A 21,628-nucleotide genomic window follows, 5' to 3' on the forward strand; every position below is an offset into this window, starting at 1 on the left:
GTCTTAGAATTAATTCTTCATGTTGGAACCATTTTAGAAATGAAGAACCTTACATTGCCTTTGCCATATTTTAAAAATGTGATGTTGGCCATCCTCCTGATCAACAGGTCAAGCCTCTACTGCAAGTGACCCGTCAGGAGGAGGAGATGAGTCTGAAGGAAGAAGAGCTGCTGAAATGCAAAGAAGTTGCCTCAAAGTTTGAGACTGAGCTGAAGGAGATCACCTTGAAACACACATCGGTAAAGGATGAATGACACAAACACATTCTTAAACTTTCTTTTGCTTTCAATTAATGTCACAGCTGCCATCAGAGACTGTTTTGGGATGCCCATTTCAGTTGGTTGTGTTAAATCCAGGAGTAACAGCAACCCTACAGTTATAGTGGTCTACAAGGGATCCACTGATGATTAAGCTAAACCCAATCTTTTCCTGTCTGTCTTCTCCAGATTTTGGAGGAGAGGAACGCACTGCAGGAACAGCTCCAGGCAGAGACCGAGCTGTATGCTGAGGCTGAGGAGATGAGGGTGCGTCTGGCGGCTAAGAAGCAGGAGTTGGAGGAGATCCTCCACGAGATGGAAGCAAGACTGGATGAAGAGGAAGAACGTTCTCAATCACTGCTATTGGAGAAAAAGAAGATGCAACAGCAGATGCAGGTCTAAATATCAGTTTAGTTGTTTATTGTTGTGTTTATAGTTGCTGTTATTTTGTTTAAGAGTTACTGACAATCTAACAATGTAATGTAGAAATGGGGAAAACTGAGGGTACAATTTTTCACGTAGGAATTGGAAGAGCATTTGGAAGAGGAGGAAGATGCCCGTCAGAAGCTGCAGCTAGAGAAGGTTACCTGCGAGGGGAAGATCAAAAAGCTTGAGGATGACATCCTGGTGATGGAGGACCAGAACAACAAGCTGCTGAAGGTAAGTGACAATAAACAGTGTTGATCAGAGAGGCTTATTGGTGAATACCTTACCAAGAGAGATGAAAAAAGTCACAAATACATGACCTACTTTGTGGTGTTTTGTAGGAGAGGAAGCTGATGGAGGAGAGGATTGCAGACTACAGTACCAACCTGGCTGAGGAAGAAGAGAAGTCAAAGAACCTTACCAAGCTCAAAAATAAACATGAGTCCATGATCTCTGAGCTGGAAGGTAATCATCTTTTATTTTTCATGTCCCATGACCATTTTGATTTCCTACACCAAAATATAAAGAGGGCAATATTCTGTCCAGTTTGAAAAAAGTTTGATTTATGCTAACGGGGTGCTGTCCTTACAGTCCGCTTGAAGAAGGAAGAAAAGAGTCGACAGGAGCTGGACAAGGCTAAGCGTAAATTGGAGGCAGAGTCGAATGACCTACAAGAGCAGATAGCTGACCTGCAAGCCCAAATCGCTGACCTCAAAGCACAGCTCGCAAAGAAGGAGGAAGAGTTACAGAATGCCCTGGCCAGGTAAAATCTGGTTTCAACTCTGGTTTTTATGAATTATTTAGAGTATTTTTATTTATCTTCAATACACCCAAATTCACAAAGAGCCACACCTCCTATATACAACTACATCAACATGTGTCAGTATCCTCAAAGTATTCTTCTGCCTTTCAGGTTAGAAGATGAGACAGCTCAGAAGAACAACGCTCTAAAAAAGATCAGAGAGCTGGAGGGACACATTTCTGACCTGCAAGAGGACCTGGACTCTGAGCGGGCGGCCAGGAACAAGGCAGAGAAGATCAAACGTGACCTTGGGGAGGAGCTGGAGGCTCTCAAGTCTGAGCTTGAGGACACCCTGGACACCACTGCCACCCAGCAGGAACTAAGGTCAGACATATTACACTGAAATATACAAATATACAAGGAATTAACCAAGTAATCCTTACAATGCTTATTTAAGATAGAGGTGTAAGACTTTTCATGTTTGTCCATTAAACATCTGGATAATCCATCCATCTGTTCTGCAGAGCCAAACGTGAGCAGGAGGTGAACCTACTGAAGAGAGCCATTGAAGACGAAAACCGAACCCATGAGTCCCAGATACAGGAGATGAGACAGAAACACACCCAGGCTGTGGAGGAGCTCACAGAGCAGCTGGAGCAGTCCAAGCGAGTAGGGCTACATCATTTCATACAGTGTTACAAAATACTCACTTAGCTTGTTTATTTAAGTTGACACTGTTTCTGAAAAAAAACAACTCATTGATCTATTATTGTCTCTCCTCCGCCCAGGTGAAGTCAAACCTGGAGAAGGCCAAACAGGCTCTGGAGAAGGAGACTTCCGAATTAACCATAGAGGTGCGCTCACTGACCCAAGCCAAACAAGACGGAGAGAACAAAAGGAAGAAGTTGGAGAGTCAGGTGGCAGATCTTCAGTCACGCTTCACTGACAGCGAGAAGCAGAAGACTGAACTGGGAGAACGTTGCTCCAAGATCACAGTAAATTACGATTTTATCAATACTGTGCACAGTAAGCAAAAAGTGAGAAATTTTATGTTACTTAAAATGAATTTTTCAAAAACACCATCTTTATCTTCATACAGGTTGAACTGGAGAGTGTCACAAACCTACTGAATGAAGCAGAGGGCAAGAACATCAAACTGAGCAAAGATGTCTCCAGTCTCAGCTCCCAACTGCAAGACTCACAGGTAACCTGGGCTTTAAAGACAACTTTTTACAGCTAAATCAATGCATGTTATAATCCTAATTACCAGTCAACATGTAAGCTTTCCTGTGCCAATGAAATATTCTGACCTTTGACCTGATGTACTGCTACAGGAGCTATTGGCTGAGGAGACGCGTCAGAAGCTGCAGTTCTCTACGAAGCTGCGGCAAGCAGAGGATGACAAGAACAGCTTACAGGAGCAGCTTGAAGAGGAGATGGAGGCCAAGAGGAATGTGGAGAGACACGTGTCCACCCTCAACATCCAGGTCAGACTTGGGGTCTCTAAACGTAAATTGAAGTCGGAGGTGGAATGATAAAGAGAATATGAAGAAAAGTTAGTAAAATGAGTCTTACTGTGGGTGATATGATGAGTGGGAGATCTTAAAAAGTGAATCTTGACTTTGGAACATAAACAACTGAAAAGAAGCAACCTGAAAACAAATATTTGCTTTTGCTTTTTATAGTCAGCGTCTTAACACAGTCTTTATCCGTCTAAAGCTGTCAGATTCAAAGAAAAAGCTGGACGAAATGACAGCGAACATTGAGCTGCTGGAGGAAGGCAAGAAACGTCTGCAGAGAGATTTGGAGGCAGCCAACACCCAGTTTGAAGAGAAGGCCTCAGCATATGACAAGATGGAGAAGACCAAAAACCGCCTGCAGCAGGAGCTGGAGGACACGCTGATGGATCTGGACAACCAGAGGCAAATTGTGTCAAACCTGGAGAAGAAGCAGAAAAAGTTTGACCAGGTCAGCTGAAGTTTTTTCACTGCAGACTACTTACTCACTGCATCCATCATTTTTAAAAGTGTTGGTAGCAACAATTAGACATGAAAACCTATAAAGAACTGACTTATTGCTACCCAAAAAGGATTCAAATGCACCACTGCTTACATTACTTTGGCATTTCACCCCAAAATGTTTGTTCAAGACCATCACAAACCATTTATCTGTGATTAATTGATCTGTTTTCCTCTAGATGCTGGCTGAGGAGAAGAGTATCTCCAACAAATATGCAGATGAGAGAGACCGTGCTGAAGCCGAGGCCAGAGAGAAGGAGACAAAGGCTCTGTCCCTGGCAAGGGCTCTCGAGGAGGCCCAAGATTCCAGAGAGGAGCTGGAGAGAGCCAACAAGGCCCTGAGGATGGAGATGGAGGACCTGATCAGCTCCAAGGATGACGTGGGAAAAAATGTTAGTGTCAGAACTTGTTTCATTGTTTCATTCAAAATGCCACTGAATGTGTCACAATTTAATCTATTAAGCATTTTCTTTATGCTATTTAGACCAAAATGTGGCTGTTAATTTGACAATATATTGATGGCAGGTCCATGAGCTGGAGAAGTCCAAGCGTGGCCTGGAGGCCCAGGTGGAAGAGATGAAGACCCAGTTGGAGGAGCTGGAGGACGAGCTGCAGGCAGCTGAGGATGCCAAGCTGCGCCTGGAGGTCAACATGCAGGCTCTGAAGGCCCAGTTCGAGAGGGACCTCCAGGGACGCGATGAAATGGGAGAGGAGAAGAAGAGACAGCTTGTCAAGCAGGTAAAAAGCCATGAAGACGTTTATATTCTCTCACCAGAAGAAAAAGATCTGATCATCAATGGTGCACCAGCTGCCTCAGTAATCTAAGCGTTTATGCACACTAATCGCAGGTTCGTGAGTTGGAGACAGAGTTGGAGGATGAACGTAAGCAGAGGGCCATGGCAGCAGCAGCCAAGAAGAAGATGGAGACAGACATGAAAGATCTGGAGGGACAGATTGAGACGGCCAATAAGGGGCGAGAGGAGGCCATCAAGCAGCTCCGCAAGATCCAGGTGAGAATGGAGTCGAATAAATGTAGATTACATACATCAAAATACTGTACAGACAGTTTTACAGTTTTATTATAACTGATTTGAAATGCACCTTTATGTACTGTAGTCAGAAATATCAGATAATCTCAGGACCCTTTTTTATATTTCTATGTTGCTGACATGTTTTTTTTGTTTTTTGTTTTCTTTTTTTTGGCTGTTACAACATACAGTATGTGTGACAAAATCAAATTATTTTTTCATCAGCTGCTTTCTCTGCCATTTTTGCTGACTTGAAATGTCACAACTCTGAATACAGTCGATATTTAACTACAATTTAACTACTGGTATTTATGACACCTGATGTTTCTGGGGATCAGAATGAATAAAATGCATTCTGATCACATGGTCATTAATCTACTTTGAAAACAACTCAATGGACAAAAATGGTAGCTTTTTAATTCAGCTATTTATAATTTTTGGCAAATTCCACATACATAAAATGAAATGGACCAATAGAAAACCAAACCAATCTTTTTCTAAATGATATTGAGCTCTATTAAAACTCTCTAGTTAAGCTGCAAAATGAAAAAGCAACAAAGACCCAAACAATTTTTAAAACATATAAATTATTGACTAATATTAATCTGTACCCCTTTATTTATTTTTCCCCTCCTCTTATGTATTATTTAGTTTTAGTTTTATTGAAAGTAAAAAGTTTCTTGCACAATCCTTTAAAATTGAATTGTATGTTATAATTGAATGCCCTGGTACTTTGTTTCCTCTTTTTCTTCTTCATACTTGTTTATATGTTACTGTTTTTTGAATTCTACTGTTTTCAATATGTTCGAGAGAGAGAAAAATGCATTCTGATGCCAATTTTCTCATCTCTATGTCTGTCTCTATTTCTCTTTCTCCACCAGGCTCAGATGAAGGACTACCAGAGGGAGTTGGAAGATGCCCGCGCTGCCCGAGAGGACGTGCTGGCTACCGCAAAGGAGAGTGAGAAGAAGGCCAAGAGCCTGGAGGCTGAGCTCATGCAGCTGCAGGAGGTAACGCTGTTGATTCCTAACAAGGCAGCGAATTGTTTGAGAGCAGCAGCTTGAAGTAATGGATTCATCTCTAATATGTTTCTAGGATCTGGCTGCAGCCGAGAGGGCAAGGAAGCAAGCAGAGGCTGAAAGAGATGAACTGTCTGATGAGCTGGCGAGTAACTCCTCTGGAAAGTGCGTGCAGATTTCACTCTTACTTCTTTGTCTGTGAAATGACTGTGGTGAACAAAACAATATTTTATTTCTGCGGTGCTACTTGTGTGCAGGTCAGCCTTGGCTGATGAGAAGCGTCGCCTGGAAGCTAAGATCTCCCAGCTAGAGGAGGAACTAGAGGAGGAGCAGAGCAACATAGAGATCGTCAACGACAGGCTGAGGAAGAGCACACAGCAGGTGACAAGACCATAGCAGCTAGACCTCATACCTCTTTCCTCCGCGGTCTCCTCCGTTTCATGTTAACAGCGTGCGTTCCCTCTGCAGGTGGATCAGCTGACCAACGAGCTGCAGACGGAGCGCACCACCTCCCAGAAGAACGAGAGCGCTCGGCAGCAGATGGAGCGCCAGAACAAGGAGCTGAAGTCCAAGCTCCAGGAGATGGAGAACCAGGTCAAGTCCAAGTTCAAGTCCTCCATCACCTCCTTGGAGGCTAAAGTGGCACAGCTGGAGGAGCAGCTGGAACAAGAGAGCAGGTCGGGCTGAAATTAAAAAAATAAAGTTAAAGTGGCTGGAAAGAATGTGGTGGTTTTATGTGATCATGGTTCACTTTCCAGCTCCATTGTTATTGTTTTGGTCTCCATTTCTCACCAGTTTTTTTAAAAATTACACCAGTATTCTCTCTGAACTCTTCTGTTTTTTCTCAGGGAGAAGCAGGCAAATGCTAAGAGTATGCGCCAGAAGGACAAGAAGCTCAAGGACCTGATCATGCAAGTGGAGGATGAAAGGAAACAAGGAGAGCAGTACAAAGATCAGGTGCGAACACTTAACACAACTATGCACAAACACAACATGTTTCTGTGCACATTTGGGGCCATTGTGCAAGGATGGTTTGTTCTAATCTTGCATATCTTGTTCACCCAACAGGCAGAAAAGGCGAGCAGTCGCATGAAGCAGCTGAAGCGGCAGTTGGAAGAGTCGGAGGAGGAGTCTCAGCGGGCTACAGCCGCCCGCAGGAAGCTGCAGCGGGAGCTGGATGAAGCCACCGAGGCCAACGATGCCATGAGTCGTGAGGTCAACTCTCTCAAGAGCAAACTCAGGTAGCAAAAAGGGCCAAAGAATCTCTCTCTATATGTATGTGTCCCTTTCTTTCCTCTCAGGCAGGTGGAGTATTTATTAATCCTGTGAATCTACAACACTGCACAAAAAATTGGAAAAGGAAACATAGTAGAAGGGTAAATAGTATCTTAAGGAGGCATACAGAATGTGTATATGTGAAGTAAGGACACTTGAATAAAAAGTGCATCTTTTCACACAAAACAAAATTCAAATTACACTTTGTCTTCACTTTGCACTAAACATCTCATCTACAGTCCTCTTTAGAAGGTTGTCAGCAAACATTTAAAGCAGAAAGATTAAATAGTTTATTAATATAATTCTGACACAAGCAAAACAATCGTGTCCATCTCTATTCCAGAAGCAACCCTGAACCCAAGGAGTAACGCAGCAGGTACCTCTGCGCCTGAAAGTTACCCCATCACCATTTCTTATTAACATGCCATAACCTTTCATTACCCGTGCACTCTTAATTCTATCATCTCTTCATTGAGCCTAACTGAGAGAAATATGGCTCATTAGCTACCAGTGATTACGATTTTTTTTATTTTTAATGTATAGCAAGTGACGTAAAGTAGCACTTTTCAGTTTCCATGGTGGCCATATTTTTCTCAGTGCTTGGTTTAATTGCCATAAACCGAACTCATTTTTCCTGAGCCAGGAGTTAAATGAGTTAACAAAGATAACCAGCGTGCATTACTTGTAACCTAAGCACAACCTGTACATTCTGCGTTTCATTGATTTCCCACTCATAGTGTGAAACACCCGAGTGGTTTTCAAACAAACCTTAATCAGCTCAGAAACTGTCACACAACCGCTTCTCTCACCATGGTTGTGTTTTTTTTTGTGTTTGTATCTGTGTTTGTGTCTCTGTGGCATTATAGGCGTGGAAATGAGCCCTCCTTTGGCAGCGCATCTCGGCGTATGGGTGGAGGCCGAAGAGTAGTCGACGATGCCTCGGAGGAGGAGGTAGACTCCCAAACTGACTTCAATGGAACCAAGGCCGCGGAGTAAGGGACGTCAAATAACCAGATATCAGAATTACCTACCAGGGCAGGTCTGCCACTTAAAACAGAGAATAACGTCAAAGCCTGTTATGCTATCTAGTTCTTCCACATCACATCATTTCAAATAGTGTACTGATCTATCTTCTTGTTTCAGAGCACATTTTCTTGACACAAAACAATCAGAAGGACTTGATATCAACTAGGGAAGTTGTTTCAGTGGCTCTACTGATGTGTGATGTGCTGTTCCTTTTATTATTTTTTTTTATTTACACTGTTTTGTACTGCACTGAATGACTGATACTTCCTTATGCAAGGTTTTGTACACAAAAACAGGTGCCTCTAATTACCACACTAACCTGCCAGCAAAGCCTCGGGTCTCCACAATATGCCACCTTTTGACTGAAAGCAGAGACATCCTGTAAATCTACAGATCTGTAACTGTTACCAGCGACTGTCGTCCTGTTGCCTGTGACTGCTGTTAATGTTTCAAAGCAGCACTGAGGTGGTTGTCAGACTGGAAATGTAGATGATTCTATATCCAGTCTGCCTCCAATCAGTGCTGCCGTTTGTATCCCAATGAACAAATATTTAGCAATTAAACATTTTCTAAAGTCACCGTTTTATATGATTCGCACCTTTCTTGTGCCCAGATATGTTTAGTCCAGTAATGACAGAATGTTGGAGGTCAGAGAAAGTTTATAAAATCACATTTATAAAATTATGAGCCAGATTTCTATGTTGGGCACTTACATCTTCATTTTTCACTTTGCCCAGATTTACTGTACATGTTTAAAAGTCCCTGATCACCCTAAACCAATTCGCATTTGATAATGTTATATGTAATCAACTGATGTTTACATGACACAATTTGTATCTATTAATTGTTGAACCACCTGCACAAGAAATAAAGATCTTTAAAAAAAAAAAAAAAGTTGTGACTTTCTCCCTTTTAATGTTTCCATCTTGGTCAGTGACTTCAAAGATTGACCTGAATCATCACAACAGAACATTATTCTTATCTGTTTGGTTCAATAGAAAAACAACTGCAAACCAACAGGATAAAAGTTGGGTATAGTACCTCAGGCACATACAGTTATAAGTCCATACACAGAAGCAGTTGCAGAGATGCTGCACACAACAGCCAGTACACAGTGGTCATGGGTTACAATTTACAGTCAGCACGTTAGTTCAAGGAAGGTGAAACAGCAAAGAGGGGGCAGGAACTCTCATATGTATGAACCACATACCTGTAGGCTACAGTGCAGCGTACAGTGACGACTGCTTAATAAAGATGAGATTTAGATATGTTCTGTAATATCTGCTTCATGAGCTGCTGGATGGCAGTAGTGACAACTCTAACCAGAAAATTCTCAGGGTAAACGTCACATTAAAAGGGTTAATCATTCTATTTCCCCATTCACAATCTCTCTTACTAAAAGGCAGGAAACAGGGGTATTCAATATAGGCTCTATATAGCTACACAAATATACTATGAACTGTGCTTATCTTTGACCTGTTAAACTCTATTATTGCTTGGTATTTTTCCGGCCCGCCCACCATACAACTCATCTCTCAGACATACGAGAGACTTATTTCTATACATTCAGTAGTGCACGTGTGCCGCTCTAAATTCCAGTCAACTAAAATCAGTAAGAAAATGAAATCTTTGTAACACGTGATCATAAATCTGCAGCAAGACAAATGAAAATCGCCAAGGCAGAAAACCTGTTCCTATTCCTCACACTAATAAGCGTTGCCTACCAGAACATAATTAAGTCTGCAAAAACAAGTCTGTGCAATGGCAGGAAGGAGGTAATAAAAAAAAAGGAGCTTAGTCAAATTCAATTAAAAAAAAAGACTAATGTGTGAGACTTCTTAAGCCCGACTGAAGGAACGTGTCATCCCCCATTTCTATGAAGCCTGGCAGCATGAGGAACAGATGACCCATTTCTGTATTTTAAATAACACAACAAAGCAAGGCCTACAAACTGAAGAGGTAAAAACATGGATGAAGGCAGCGATGGCTAAAATACTAAACACCAACTCCTTTTCATGGAAGCAACTAATTCAGTATCAACTGGAAATTTTTGTAGCAGGGGAGAATATTGAGTCTCTTCTAGAAAAAAATATATGGGGGCTCGTCTTTTTTAGCCAACAATATCTAGCTAACTGCTAGTTAATAGCTAAGCTAGTAACTTACAAGTTAATTGACAACAATATTAATTAGTCCTATATTACTTAAGCCCATACTTCAATGCATAAAGAACGAAAACAGAAATTAAAAATATTATTAACACCAGGCGCTGCAAGAATAAGGCTAGGAGACTCATTAAGGATCCCAACCGCCCAGATAACAGTCTTTTTCTGCCTGCTGTGGTCGGGAGGAAGGTACACCAGGCCAGCACTGAGAGGCTCAGGAAGAGCTTCTACCCTCAGGCCATTAGGACCCTAATGTCCCCCCCCCCCCACACACACACACAAACAGAAAGAAAACAACCTAATGATTTACTTTTACAATTGATATAATTGATCTATCATTCATTTATCACAGCTTTGGTTTAAACTTGGTCATAAACCTTTTTATAAATAACACCCCAAGTTCTTGGTCCCTATGCCAGGGTCTCTTCCAGTGCCTGTAAATAATTTAACTGGTTCTTATCTGGGTTCCTACGTCATTATCAATAGACAAGTGCAACAAGATTTGTTTTATGGGAGTGGCAATGTTATCACAGCCCTGTTGTGCTCGATCCATCACAGCAAAGCAAATCAGTAGACACAGAAGGATTTGTTTGGATGCTACTCACCACACTGTCAGACATACAGTATTAGATTAAGTGTAAGCAGTAGGTTCTGCTTTCCTTGATTTTACACAAGCTGTAATGCTGCTTGCTATGATATGGTGATGCTAGCCTGAGGCAGCAGAAGTCCATGTGTTGTTTATGTGGGGCATGGAGCAAGGACAAGGTGGCGACAACGGAAGACAGCTCAGTTCAAAAAAGTCCCATTGCTGCAGTTTATTAAGGAGGGAGGTGGAGAGGGAGTCGGGTGAGGTTATGGAAGGAAGGAGGGAGGTGGCTCGCCCTTTTTTCTCTCATAGCAGGATCTTGACTCCTCCCTGTGGAGACTGGGTGCCCTGGGAGAGCCCTCTCGGAGGAGCTGGTCCAAACTCTAACCGCTTCACTAAACTGCAAGAAAAGATGTCGCACGTATACTCATGAGCAAACCTTAAATTTAAAAAAAGTCAAATTACTTCTTATTCCCAATATTTGTTGACTTATACATATATAATATAAAAACAAAATGACAATGGCATCAGGTTTAGTGACTGAAGTCACAGTCTGCCATTTATTAGTATGCAGATTTTGTAAGATTACGTCATGAAATCAATAATATCCACCTTGCTGCCGGATGATGTAAACATGCCTTAATTTACATATTTGAAAGGAAAATGTCTTCAAATTAAATTTTTTATAACACCCTGGTTCTTATTTTCATAATTGTATCCATTCTGACTGTAGGTCATTTTAGACTTTGCACTTGTCACCTCCATTGTAAAGATTAGGAAACACTGACACCAGCAAAGCAAGTATAGACCCGGGTTGGAAAATGACCAGAACTGTGTTTTATTATAAGCCACAACATTAAAGCTTATCATAATAACACATAAGCTTGTACCAGTTCAGGTATAAAATACAAGTTAGATAATCCTAAACCAGAAAAACAGAGTTCTGTGAAATTATTGAGTTTTTCCAGTGATTCCACTTCAGACTGTGCTGCTGTAGTTTTCCTCACCTGTCGTACTGAGGAGGCGGGCTCATACTGGTAGCTTGGACCTCAGGGGCTCCTTCTAAAGCAGAAGGACTACCAGGGCCAGCCGGAAGTGCCGGTCTGCTGACAGATGTGTCGTACACAAAGTCTCGACATGATGCCAATTTGGTCTCCAGATTCTGACGGAGATATAAAAAAAAAAGAATCAGCTCATAGCTGCAAAATACAAACTTGTAGTGATACTAACATACTTCAGTAAAGCATCTCTTACTCCAACTTTTCTCAGCAGCTCCCCCACGATGTTTAGTGCAGATATTCTAGCAGACGTAGTGAGGGGAGTCCCTGTTAGACCATCACCTAAAACAAAACGCATATGAGCAGGTGAACACAAAGTATGTCCACACAAACTTTGTATATTCACATATCAGTACAGTTATTATTGTAATCAACAAAGTCTTTCTATTCACCTCGTCGGATGCTGGAGGCAGGGGGCGTGACAAATGAGCTAATAGGTTTGGAGGGTGTGACGGGGATGGTTGGGTTACTAGCTGTGGACAGATCTGATCGATCTGTGTCTTTGCCCAGGCTGCTGGAGGGCCGTCTTTCCTTCTGGCGTACAGCTAGCTCCTGACGAAGGTCTGCCACAAACAGGAGAAACAGATAAGGTAAATTACTTAAGATTCAAAAGCATTTTCATACTACATTTCATAGAGTATGGAAATGAAATAACATAGACTTGAAAGTACCGTAAAATACGTAATCACGAAGATATGATATCAGTGATGTCATATCTGCTTTGTGGCAATGCTCAAAGGATATTTTTAAATTCAATCTGTACTAAAATCTGCATTTCTACAGAACAATGATACATAAAGGCCCTAAACCACAAAGTAGGGCTCATCAACAGAGATCCAACTGATGCATCGCCTTAAGTTACAACTGAACACACCACAAAGTCTACAGCGAATGATCCATCACAGTTAATGTCACTATGATGAATTACCACACTTAAGCTTCACATTTCTCCAAGTTGACTTTTATACCACAATGACATTAATGTAAAACAGTGGCTGTCTGGAAGGAGGAAACAATGCAATTCAAGAAAGATAAGTATAGTTGATTAGTAGAAAATGAGCTTAACCATGTAAAAACACTGCTACAGTCCATTAAATCTCTCTAATGAGGCATAACAGTACAAATATATACGAGAATGCAACAATACAGAAAAACAGATATCAGCTACCAGATATCAGGATAGACAGGAAGAATATACAGGCCAGGACATAACACAGACACAGGATTTGTTGAATTAACCCAGCTATCAAAATTCACAGAGTCAGTCATAAGTGCCAGTTTGTAGAGAAATCAGCTGTTCTTGTAAACAGTGAGAAGCCACAGTGTGTGTACATTTGTGTGTGTACCTCTGGCTTCGTCTTTGAGCCTCTGAACAGACTCAAGCAGGTTCTCTTTCTCATCCAGCTCACTTTCTAGAAAGGCATTCCTCTCAATGACGTGGTTCATGCGCTGCTCAAAGTCCTCAAGAGACATGATGGTAGCCCTGAAACAGGGAGATGGGGATGGAAGGGGCATTTAAAGTTAACAACACTGGATCATTATGGAAAATGGCTTAGTGTGCTAAAGCTTTTCTCTGTTTGTAGGATGTGCATCGAGGTCAGGGTTAGCCACATGCAAACTGCTAAAATTGCTGATGAAAGCCCTCTGTGAGATAATGGCCTAAGACCTCTTAAGACACTGACCTTTTTGTCCTCTCTAGGTCATCATTGGACTGTTCAAGCTCTCTGATGTATTTCTGTAGATGATCTCTGACTGCTCGGGTCTCTGCTAGATCTTCCTCCATGGTCGAGATGTGCCTCAAAGCATCAGAATGCTGGGACTCGTATTTCTCCTGCAAAGAACACACTGACTTCAAATGAACTGATATTAGCAATTCAAGCTTTGATGTGTCATTACAGTAAACGCAGCTGCATGCATATTTTAATAACAAGGTCCATGTGGTTTTGTGGACGTTCACCGAGACAAAGATCTTTTTGGATGTCCTTTCTCTGCCTCCTTGTCCCCAACAACCTTAACGCAACCAGGGGTTTTTAGCACATCCTGCATCCACTTCCTCCATTAATGTTCCCTTCCCCATGGACCACTGAGTAAAAATAGCAGTCAGCTGCTTTATAGCTTGGCAGCAATTTAAGCAATTTTCTTAGTGGCAGTAGCAAAGAAGATATGCTGAATTTGGGTTGCATAACAGCTGTGCGTGTGTCTGTTCGACTGAGAGAAGGTAAAATCTTCTTCATGTCACTAACTGGAACAGGGGGTTTTGTCCAGCTCTGTAGGGGTCAAGAGAACGATATAAAGATCAACGTGCTCTACCTTTATGTTGTCCAGTTCCATGCGGAGTCGGTTGTTGTCTAAAAGCAGCTCTTTGTTCCGGCCCTCACACTGCTTCAGCTCAGTTTCCAGTTCTGCCTCATAGTCTCGACTCATCTGCTGAAACTCCTGCAGCTCCTCTTGTGCCTCATCAGCCCTGATGATAACACAATGTTAACCACCAAAATAACTCACTCACCATGCTGTATGATGTGTATAGCTATAGTACATCATCTTAGCTATTATAGAATCTGTTAGGAGCCGTGTTAGTCTTAGGTTGCTGTCTAATAATGTTACCTTTGCTGGTGTCTCTCTGCCTGCTCCTTCCAGAAGCCCAGCTCCTCTTCTAAGGACGCAAACTTGTGTGTTGATGGCTCTACCATGTCTGCTGCTCTGAGTCAGGATGACGGGAGTGGGAGACCAAACTATTATATAAAATAGTAGAGCTTTTGACGTTGTCCTAGTCTGCAATAAGAGAGTTCCTGACCATTCAAACCACAAAACTGTTACCTTTAGCGAATGCTAACTAGCTCATGATAATAAACACTGCCGTGCATTTTGTTACTGTATACTAAGGCTGAGCTATGCAATAACCACAGATGTATGTTTTACATTGACTCTTAGCATGTAAAGACTGGAAGTGAAAACATTTGCTACTATTAGAAGCTAAAAGTGTTGGAAAGTGCATCTACTGTGAGCTATGATTTTAAGCTAAGCTAATACAGCTAGCTAGCTAAGCGAGTTACCGTAGCTAACTGTAGACTGTATAATTATCCCAACCCAATCAAAACGACAAACCAAACAGACTCACCTGCATACAAGTGAATGATTAAAACATACGTGGGGGATATATTTCAACGTCAGGCTAAATGTTCCGGATTTATGCAACAAATGAATGTGACTTGCACAAACTAATCTCTCATTACGTTAGTTCGCTTCTCGACTCTGCAACCAAATACAAACCAAGCTTCGATTCTGGGACGCCATTGGTCAACACAGATGACGACAGAGAAATATTATCCAATCATATCATTCAAGGAACTTGTAGCCGCGGAGGGCGGAGCCCTGTAACAGTCCAAAGCAAAATAGTCCCATCTCTGTTGTTCTTGACAAACATGTGGTATCTGCTGGCTCCACCCAGGTTTTTACGTAAACTTGAGGAAGTTAAAACTAAAGCTTTGTTTCTGACACTGACAGACAGGTGCTGATTAAATTAAGTCTAATTTTGTAAGGTGTTTCATACTCCACAAAGCTCATATTGGAAACACCAATCCAATCTAATCCCACCACAAAGTAAAGCCCCAGGGCTGTATTACAGGTTGTAGTTATTGCAGCGCTATTCCTTGTATTGCATTATTGTACCCGTGTTTTTATTTCTCAGGTCACATAAGTATTCCTAAATTAAACGTGTATTAGGTTTGATTTAATGATTTTGATTGTTGATATTAGGTTGGTAATTTCCTTATAAATCACTTCAGTTTCTTTTTTTCTTTTGCCTTTGATTTTTTTCAGTCCTCACCCCCATGCAAGGTTTATGGAGAAAAATATTCACTATATGGTTATTATGTGATACTGACCATGAGGATGTGAAGTATTATCATATTTCTATTCAAATTCAAAGGTTGGTAATGAAGGACCCCACAATGCAATAATAGAGAATAACATTCTTTAATTGTATAAGGACCCATGACGGCCTAAGATGCCTTACTCCTGACAGTAATTGATTGAAGTATTTTATTTCCCCCAAACAATATTCATTCATATTTCATGTAAAATACAGAGCCGCCATCAGTCCATTGGTTTGGACAATTTAGGTCTTGTGTTACTTTCAACATGCACATAGTACATAAAGAATCACATGCTTTACAGTTCAACTTCCACAGTCCAGACTGAGCTGCTCCAGCGGTTCTTATAATACCTAACAAGTCATATTTATATTATGCTTACTTTGAATGGACAAACTTTCGTCAATCACAACACCTTTCTACACTCAACTAAATACATCTAATCTCATTCTTCAGAAAGTTAAGGGCAGGAAATAGGCTGTCGCACCTGGAAAATTAATATGCAGCTTTCAGCACCAGGAACATGGCTTACATTACAAATAAAGATTGGAAGGCATTTCAGATCCTGAGAAAAGTAGCATGTACTATAGAAAAAATAGAAACATAGAAATTTCCTTTCAGAAATAAAATACAAGGTCTGCAGTGAGCAGCAGGTCGCCTCAGACCTGAGGAACTTGTACTTGAAGTTATAAAGCATTCACTTGTTTAAAAAATGACATCTGAGAGATGAAACGTCTATTGGCCGAACTACAGACTGTGTGAATGAGTATAGACCTCCTCTATTTTTGATATAGACTACGCTCCACCAACACCAGTTCAGACAAAAGTAAGTGCACAGGTTTTGCTTCCTTCTGTTCCATCTCAGCAGGTTTTATCCTCATCAGGACAACCGTACAGTAAAAAGACAGAGAGATCTAGGAGAAAACAAAATAAGTTCATGGTTAAATCTACCATGTAATCAATTCACGTCACTGAAATTAAACAACCTCCATTATAAAATATTGTCCCTTACCTGAGAGGAGTTATACTTCAGCCTTATTAGTTTCTTTGGCTTTCTTGCGTGAGCACGTCCTCTTGCTGTCCAAGACATCTGTCTTCACCTGTCCCAGAGTTCGCAGCAGGCACATGGTGTCGAACCCCTCATCGCCAGCCTCTTGCAACAACTCCAGCACCTATTAATAAGTCATGTTACTTCTTTTTCTGAGCATAAATTTAACATCTCTTTGTAATTAACACATTTTTACTACCACACCGGAGCTACAGCATCTGTGTTGGGACCCACCTGAAGACATTTAAATGATTTGAGTTCGCTCAGGTTCTCCTGCAGGAACAGCAGATAGATACTGAGGTCATTGTAGAAGGGCGTGACCACACCTAAAGCACCAAAGCCTGGCAGCATCTCATACGGCCGGAGGAAGCTGGAGCTCTGGCGCGCCGGTCCAAGAGCAGTGTACACCACCAACGGAGTGAGAAGCATATACACCCCCAGGTTGATGTAGCTGAGCAGCCTGAAGACACCCACGGCCACAAGCTTACACTGGACAGCAGACGGCACCATGCTGTCGTTCTTTAGCACTCCTGTGCGCATGTCGCAGGGAAACTCATCAGTGAGCGAGGCCAGTCGGATGTAGTAGCCCAGGTAGAGGCAGGCCAGCAGGAGAATGAGCAGAGTCAGGCCGCGGCATACCAGGTACTTTACCACGAGAGAGTGAGAGAAGCGCTTGGTCTTCAGATACTGCTCCACTAATGGGTATTTGAAGCAGCTCTCGGTCAGGTCCAGAGCACTGTGGCAGAAAAAGCCAGATGGACACTCAGCAGGAAGTGAAATGAGCTCATTTTTGAAATGCAAATACCATATGTACTATGTAAAAATAAAAAAAGTACATCACAATAACAGGACTATCTGAAGAAAGGAAATTAGCTAGAAATGAGCAGGCGTTACTAGACATCCTTAGTTTTATAACATTTTTCAAGTTTTCTTACTTCCTCATGACCAAAACATTCCCCTAAGCTTAATTCAAGCCTGTTTCACTCTATTAAAATCAGCCTTTAGCTACATCTCACATGGCAAACACTTGAAAACGTCCCATCCAAGACTCTTCACAACCAGTCTGATATCATTTGTGACTACAAACAAACCAGGTATGCACATTTCATGAAATTCCTCTGAGACTTTTCTAAAAATAATGCAAGTTAAAGGCCCTCTTGTGTAGAATTTTTACTAAATTATAGTATTTTTCAATTGATTCTGATGGCATTAAGTTTTGTAGAAAAATTAGACATTCCCTGTGAAAGTTGGGAGGAGACAAAAAAGGGTGGCAGTGTCTATTGCTGTCTGCCACAGTTTTCTTTCTGATATCCCCTAGGGGGCATCAAAGACATAAGAGTTAGAGTCCTAGATGGTGGCTTTAAACTATAAATTTAAGCCTCTTTTATACAGAGAACCCACATTATAGTTGTAAAGAGGATCCCCCTTTGCTTTTTAACACTGAACCACATAAAGCTGGCATAAAGCTGCCTCCATGTGTGCTTTACATAGCATGCCAGCGTTCCAGATTCAGAGGCGTGACGGGCAACACAACAGCATCAGCTCCCTGTCCCGCCATGCCGGCTGTCCCTTTTACACACAGTCGATCCGGCTCTGTGACTAGCTCCGTAGCTGGCTTATTGATGGTGCAACTCTGCCTCCCTCGTTCCATGTCTGTATCTTTTATACAGAACAGCGAGGCAGATTAAAGGTGCAGTATTCCCGCCTTGAACAGGCTGTGTAAAAGTGGCTTTAAATTAAAGCAAGTTTTTTCTTCTCAATAATGTTTTTTGTCTAAGAATGAGTAGAATTGGTGGCAGGTAATTACACAGTGTTTACCTCTGGGTGTCCTCAGGTGCATCCTTGCTATCTAAGGCTGCCAGATTCTTTGCCAGTCTGATGGCACGATTGTAAAAGCGGTCAAGCTCCTCCATGATGAAGTTGAGGTCAGAGGAGAGATGTGGAGCGGCAGTGAAACGCCAGAACAGGGCAGGGATATACATGAGGATGGCGAGCAAGAGCAGGATGTATGGAAAGAACTGAAGGAATCACAGAGAGCAGGAAAACAGAAAACCACATTAATATAATATAATAATAATAACATTAAACCTTAGTACTATGTAGTACCATATCATGTAAGAAATCTCTTATTCATAGGACACAGAAAATGTAGGGAAAATAAAGATGCCTGTACCTTGTGAAGCCATAGTGGTGAACTGTCAGTTTGTTGCTGTACTGCTGCCCAACAAAAGGAGTCCGCGTACGCTGCCTGTCTCCAGGAGAAGTTAGTGGGAGCAAAGCAGCTGATCTGGGTACCTGGATGAGGAAAATGAAGAGGCATTTTTGAGGATTCAGCAGTGAGAAAAAATAAAACTACCACAATTGTCAGCCCTCCATCTTCTTCATTCTTTTCTTAATTATGCTTTCAGTATACTTTGTGTCAGTAATTATGGCATCCCCTTTTATGGTGGGGGTACAATAGGAAGTTCAGTCAGGCATGTACAATTCACATAGATGACCCAGTTAGTTAACAGACAGTAGCTAAGCTTTTGGCAGCATAGGGGCCGTCATATTAAAATTACAAACTGGTGTTTTAAACAAACAAACTGAGACAATCCTCACAGCAGAATTCTCATTTTCTGTTTTTTTCATATATGACATGTAGTCCAGCAAGTATTCGTTTTAGTAGAAGTTTTGATCAATTATAGCATCTGATATTGTAGTGCTATTTACATAAAAGAAGTAAACTTTTCTTTGTGGTTGGTGCATGTGGCAATGGGGCTTTCACATAATGGTAATTCTGTAAACTACCCCTTATTAAAATATCCAACATGAAATGCTCAATTATTTGATTACAGCTATAATCACTTTTATTATGTAAGGTACTATTTTAAAAAATGAAAATGAAAACTGCTGTGTTTTACAGAGTACAACCCATTACGAGTCGTAATACGATTACAGATCATCATTTTTAAAAAGTATTGGGTTGTTTTAATGCTGCCTTAAAAGACAGTAAGAACAACTAGCCGTCAACACTCAGACCATGGTTTGGTTAACTTGCATTGTTTTCTATGAGATGGATATGATTGGATCTGCACTGAAATCTGAATTCTGATATCCTGTCTGATGTATGAAACTTAATTAGCAGCGTCCCATTTTGTACAAAAGGCCTTTTTCACGGAAGACATTTTCACATGTGACAATAAGAAATGCACACAAGTAAAAACTAAAAATGAATGATTGGTTTCAAAGTTCTGCTGTTGTTAAAGCTGGCTCACTGTCACGCTGTGATGGTTTAATGGGACAAATAGATAGAGCAGAGCCATCGATAAAGTTATTAGTAACAACTGTGACCAGTTAAAATGTGTGTTTTGAAAAATGCCAACTGTATTGTGTTAAACTCAGAGGTGTTTCTAATATTCAGTCAATCGTCATTGATATATTACATATATACTATATATGGTATTGCACACAGTGAATGTACATTCAGAAAAAAGGCATTTGGTATTACAACAGACTGAATCCTACCACTATCACACTGTCATGGCTTACAGGGACACTTGAAGAGAGCAGAGCCATCGTTAATGTTATTAGTAACGCCTGTGCTTCTCATACTGAGACAAGTCATGTCAAATGTCTGTTGTGAAAAAGGCCTGCCCACATCTATGTTGCCACACACATTCCTTTAGATTTAGAGAAAAACAACATAGATTTTGAACATGGACGGAATCACTTTATTGGTATTTTATGATTAACATAGTTGTCCCTGGTCATTTCCACTCTGTCCTAGCAGCACAATAAAAGTTCTCTCAAGGCTCTGCAGTGAACTGTCCTGTCTGTGAGTATATGGCAGGACTGACAGTAATGGGCTTTTAAGATGAGAACAACAACAGAATGTTGCAAGATGTTGCACACTTTGCAGATCGCCCTCTGTTTATCTACGTGAGCTTTACAGTAATGTCCATATGGCCCCAGCTTATCTATTAAGGATGACTGTACATGTAGAAGAGTGTGTCAGAATAGCTGCCAGCAGCAGCAGTGCAAGCAGGGTGGAAAAATTAACACAACTGACTAGTGAATGTCCAGATTTTACCAGCCACTCAATAGATTATCATTGTTTGTTTTTGGCTGGTGAGTGAAGCAAATCCAACAGCGACTTGCATATTTTACCAGCATTTGACTGATGATAATTTTGTCCTCTGTGTGCATGTATCTCTCCGTCTGGGCGTGAGATAAGGAGAAGGGTGGAAACATAAACCACACCTTCGGTATTCACACCTCTTTATTTCTGGCCATTTACTGAATGTAAATCCACTTCATGCATGACTATAAGCATATCAAATATCTTAATCCACGGCTGTACAGCTATAATGTGCCCTTTTAATTGAAACAACGATTGTTATGGTGTAGCAGAGGGAAGGAGAGCGTCAAAATGACAAAATGACAAGAGAAGAAGATTTCATAGACTCAGATGATGAAGGCTACACTTCAGAGGATGCTTACAAATTCTCACCAACTCACCAACAGACACCTCTTGGGCAAACGCGAGTGAGATGAGAAACAGAGGCAACCCCACCGCCAGAAACGTGACTATTTTGTCCACCGCCAGCTCCAGACGCACGCCTTTGTACTTCCCCTCCGTGGGGTCCTTCAACAAAAAGTCGGAAAAAACGTATTCGGTGGCTACGTGGGCAATCGCCATGACGGACGGGAACAAAAAGCCGGTGTTGTCTAAATTGATAGAAGAGTCTCAGTCTCTTTTCAATTGAGGCGAGTGAGTTTTAAATGAATGAGAGACCTCCTGGCCTGCAGAGGAGAAATGTGAATAATGTGTAAAACACGGAGCTGTTATTGTTCACCCATCTCCATTCTCAGCTGGGACTGATGGTTGAACCTGCTGTCTGTCCCGTTACTGTACCACTCACCGCAGGCAACAGGGGGGAGCCGGTGTTGCCGCCTGCCAGCCGGTAGGAGGCGTTGCTACACCTCTGTCCACTATTGTAGTCAATAATATTTTATTTAAAGTGAACTGTCACTATTTAGGTAGGTCTACTGGTGTACGTTTACATGTTTTATGGTTTTTTTCCTCATTCATTTTAGTAATTGTTGGAGAGAAAAAAAGATGATGTAAG

At 41.4% G+C, this 21,628-nt stretch overlaps 3 protein-coding genes across 7 annotated transcripts in view; 1 reads left to right on the plus strand and 2 right to left on the minus strand.

Moving 5' to 3' along the window:
• myh11a (myosin, heavy chain 11a, smooth muscle) overlaps positions 1 to 8,685 on the plus strand; it is a 30,121-nt gene extending 21,436 nt beyond the window's left edge. For 2 of the 3 annotated variants that reach the window (XM_067583967.1, XM_067583972.1), the window contains 21 exons: positions 108 to 239; positions 447 to 653; positions 780 to 917; positions 1,025 to 1,148; positions 1,275 to 1,446; positions 1,597 to 1,809; positions 1,950 to 2,094; positions 2,214 to 2,420; positions 2,525 to 2,629; positions 2,760 to 2,912; positions 3,145 to 3,393; positions 3,623 to 3,835; positions 3,969 to 4,181; positions 4,292 to 4,453; positions 5,353 to 5,481; positions 5,567 to 5,655; positions 5,748 to 5,871; positions 5,959 to 6,167; positions 6,339 to 6,447; positions 6,559 to 6,731; positions 7,632 to 8,685. In XM_067583967.1, the coding sequence (XP_067440068.1) occupies positions 108 to 239; positions 447 to 653; positions 780 to 917; positions 1,025 to 1,148; positions 1,275 to 1,446; positions 1,597 to 1,809; positions 1,950 to 2,094; positions 2,214 to 2,420; positions 2,525 to 2,629; positions 2,760 to 2,912; positions 3,145 to 3,393; positions 3,623 to 3,835; positions 3,969 to 4,181; positions 4,292 to 4,453; positions 5,353 to 5,481; positions 5,567 to 5,655; positions 5,748 to 5,871; positions 5,959 to 6,167; positions 6,339 to 6,447; positions 6,559 to 6,731; positions 7,632 to 7,761 (3,396 nt within the window). In that variant the 3' untranslated portion in view covers positions 7,762 to 8,685. Of the gene's footprint in view, positions 1 to 107; positions 240 to 446; positions 654 to 779; positions 918 to 1,024; positions 1,149 to 1,274; positions 1,447 to 1,596; positions 1,810 to 1,949; positions 2,095 to 2,213; positions 2,421 to 2,524; positions 2,630 to 2,759; positions 2,913 to 3,144; positions 3,394 to 3,622; positions 3,836 to 3,968; positions 4,182 to 4,291; positions 4,454 to 5,352; positions 5,482 to 5,566; positions 5,656 to 5,747; positions 5,872 to 5,958; positions 6,168 to 6,338; positions 6,448 to 6,558; positions 6,732 to 7,108; positions 7,142 to 7,631 lie in introns of all 3 variants that reach the window. The other variant, XM_067583978.1, reaches the window with a different exon arrangement.
• Positions 8,682 to 14,875, minus strand: LOC137178901 (nuclear distribution protein nudE homolog 1-B-like). Of its 3 annotated transcripts, none has more exons than XM_067584030.1 (9): positions 14,716 to 14,875; positions 14,202 to 14,292; positions 13,908 to 14,061; positions 13,280 to 13,428; positions 12,944 to 13,080; positions 11,990 to 12,160; positions 11,794 to 11,879; positions 11,547 to 11,701; positions 8,682 to 10,939 (listed from the first exon to the last, which is right to left on the minus strand). In XM_067584030.1, exons 2-9 carry the CDS (start codon positions 14,285 to 14,287, stop codon positions 10,846 to 10,848), a joined length of 1,032 nt encoding a protein of 343 aa, XP_067440131.1. In that variant the 5' UTR covers positions 14,288 to 14,292; positions 14,716 to 14,875; the 3' UTR covers positions 8,682 to 10,845. The 3 variants fall into 3 exon arrangements, with proteins under 3 accessions (XP_067440131.1, XP_067440130.1, XP_067440129.1); XM_067584029.1 differs by having other exon boundaries at positions 14,202 to 14,297; XM_067584028.1 differs by having other exon boundaries at positions 14,202 to 14,329; positions 14,716 to 14,874.
• Positions 14,876 to 15,562: 687 nt separating this feature from the next.
• On the minus strand, positions 15,563 to 21,477 carry LOC137178859 (pannexin-1-like). The gene is made up of 6 exons (XM_067584024.1): positions 21,018 to 21,477; positions 18,691 to 18,812; positions 18,336 to 18,535; positions 16,752 to 17,253; positions 16,482 to 16,641; positions 15,563 to 16,383 (listed from the first exon to the last, which is right to left on the minus strand). The coding sequence occupies exons 1-5, from the start codon at positions 21,196 to 21,198 to the stop codon at positions 16,492 to 16,494; spliced, it is 1,155 nt and encodes a 384-aa protein (XP_067440125.1). The 5' UTR covers positions 21,199 to 21,477; the 3' UTR covers positions 15,563 to 16,383; positions 16,482 to 16,491.
• Between the last annotated feature and the right edge of the window lie 151 nt (positions 21,478 to 21,628).

The sequence above is a fragment of the Thunnus thynnus genome, chromosome 3 (assembly GCF_963924715.1).
Source record: "Thunnus thynnus chromosome 3, fThuThy2.1, whole genome shotgun sequence".
In the NCBI taxonomy this organism is placed as follows: domain Eukaryota; kingdom Metazoa; phylum Chordata; class Actinopteri; order Scombriformes; family Scombridae; genus Thunnus; species Thunnus thynnus.

Coding starts and splice junctions, on each gene's coding strand:
- LOC137178901 (XM_067584030.1), bottom strand. CDS start 14,287: ATGGTAGAGCCATCAACACACAAGTTTGCGTCCTTAGAAGAGGAGCTG. Junction 11,880..11,989: donor TGCCTCCAGCATCCGACGAG/GTGAATAGAAAG, acceptor GTTTTGTTTTAG/GTGATGGTCTAACAGGGACT. Junction 11,702..11,793: donor AGCTGCTGAGAAAAGTTGGA/GTAAGAGATGCT, acceptor TATCTCCGTCAG/AATCTGGAGACCAAATTGGC.
- LOC137178859 (XM_067584024.1), bottom strand. CDS start 21,198: ATGGCGATTGCCCACGTAGCCACCGAATACGTTTTTTCCGACTTTTTG. Junction 18,813..21,017: donor TGCCCAAGAGGTGTCTGTTG/GTGAGTTGGTGA, acceptor TTCCTCATCCAG/GTACCCAGATCAGCTGCTTT. Junction 17,254..18,335: donor GCACCTGAGGACACCCAGAG/GTAAACACTGTG, acceptor TTTCTGCCACAG/TGCTCTGGACCTGACCGAGA.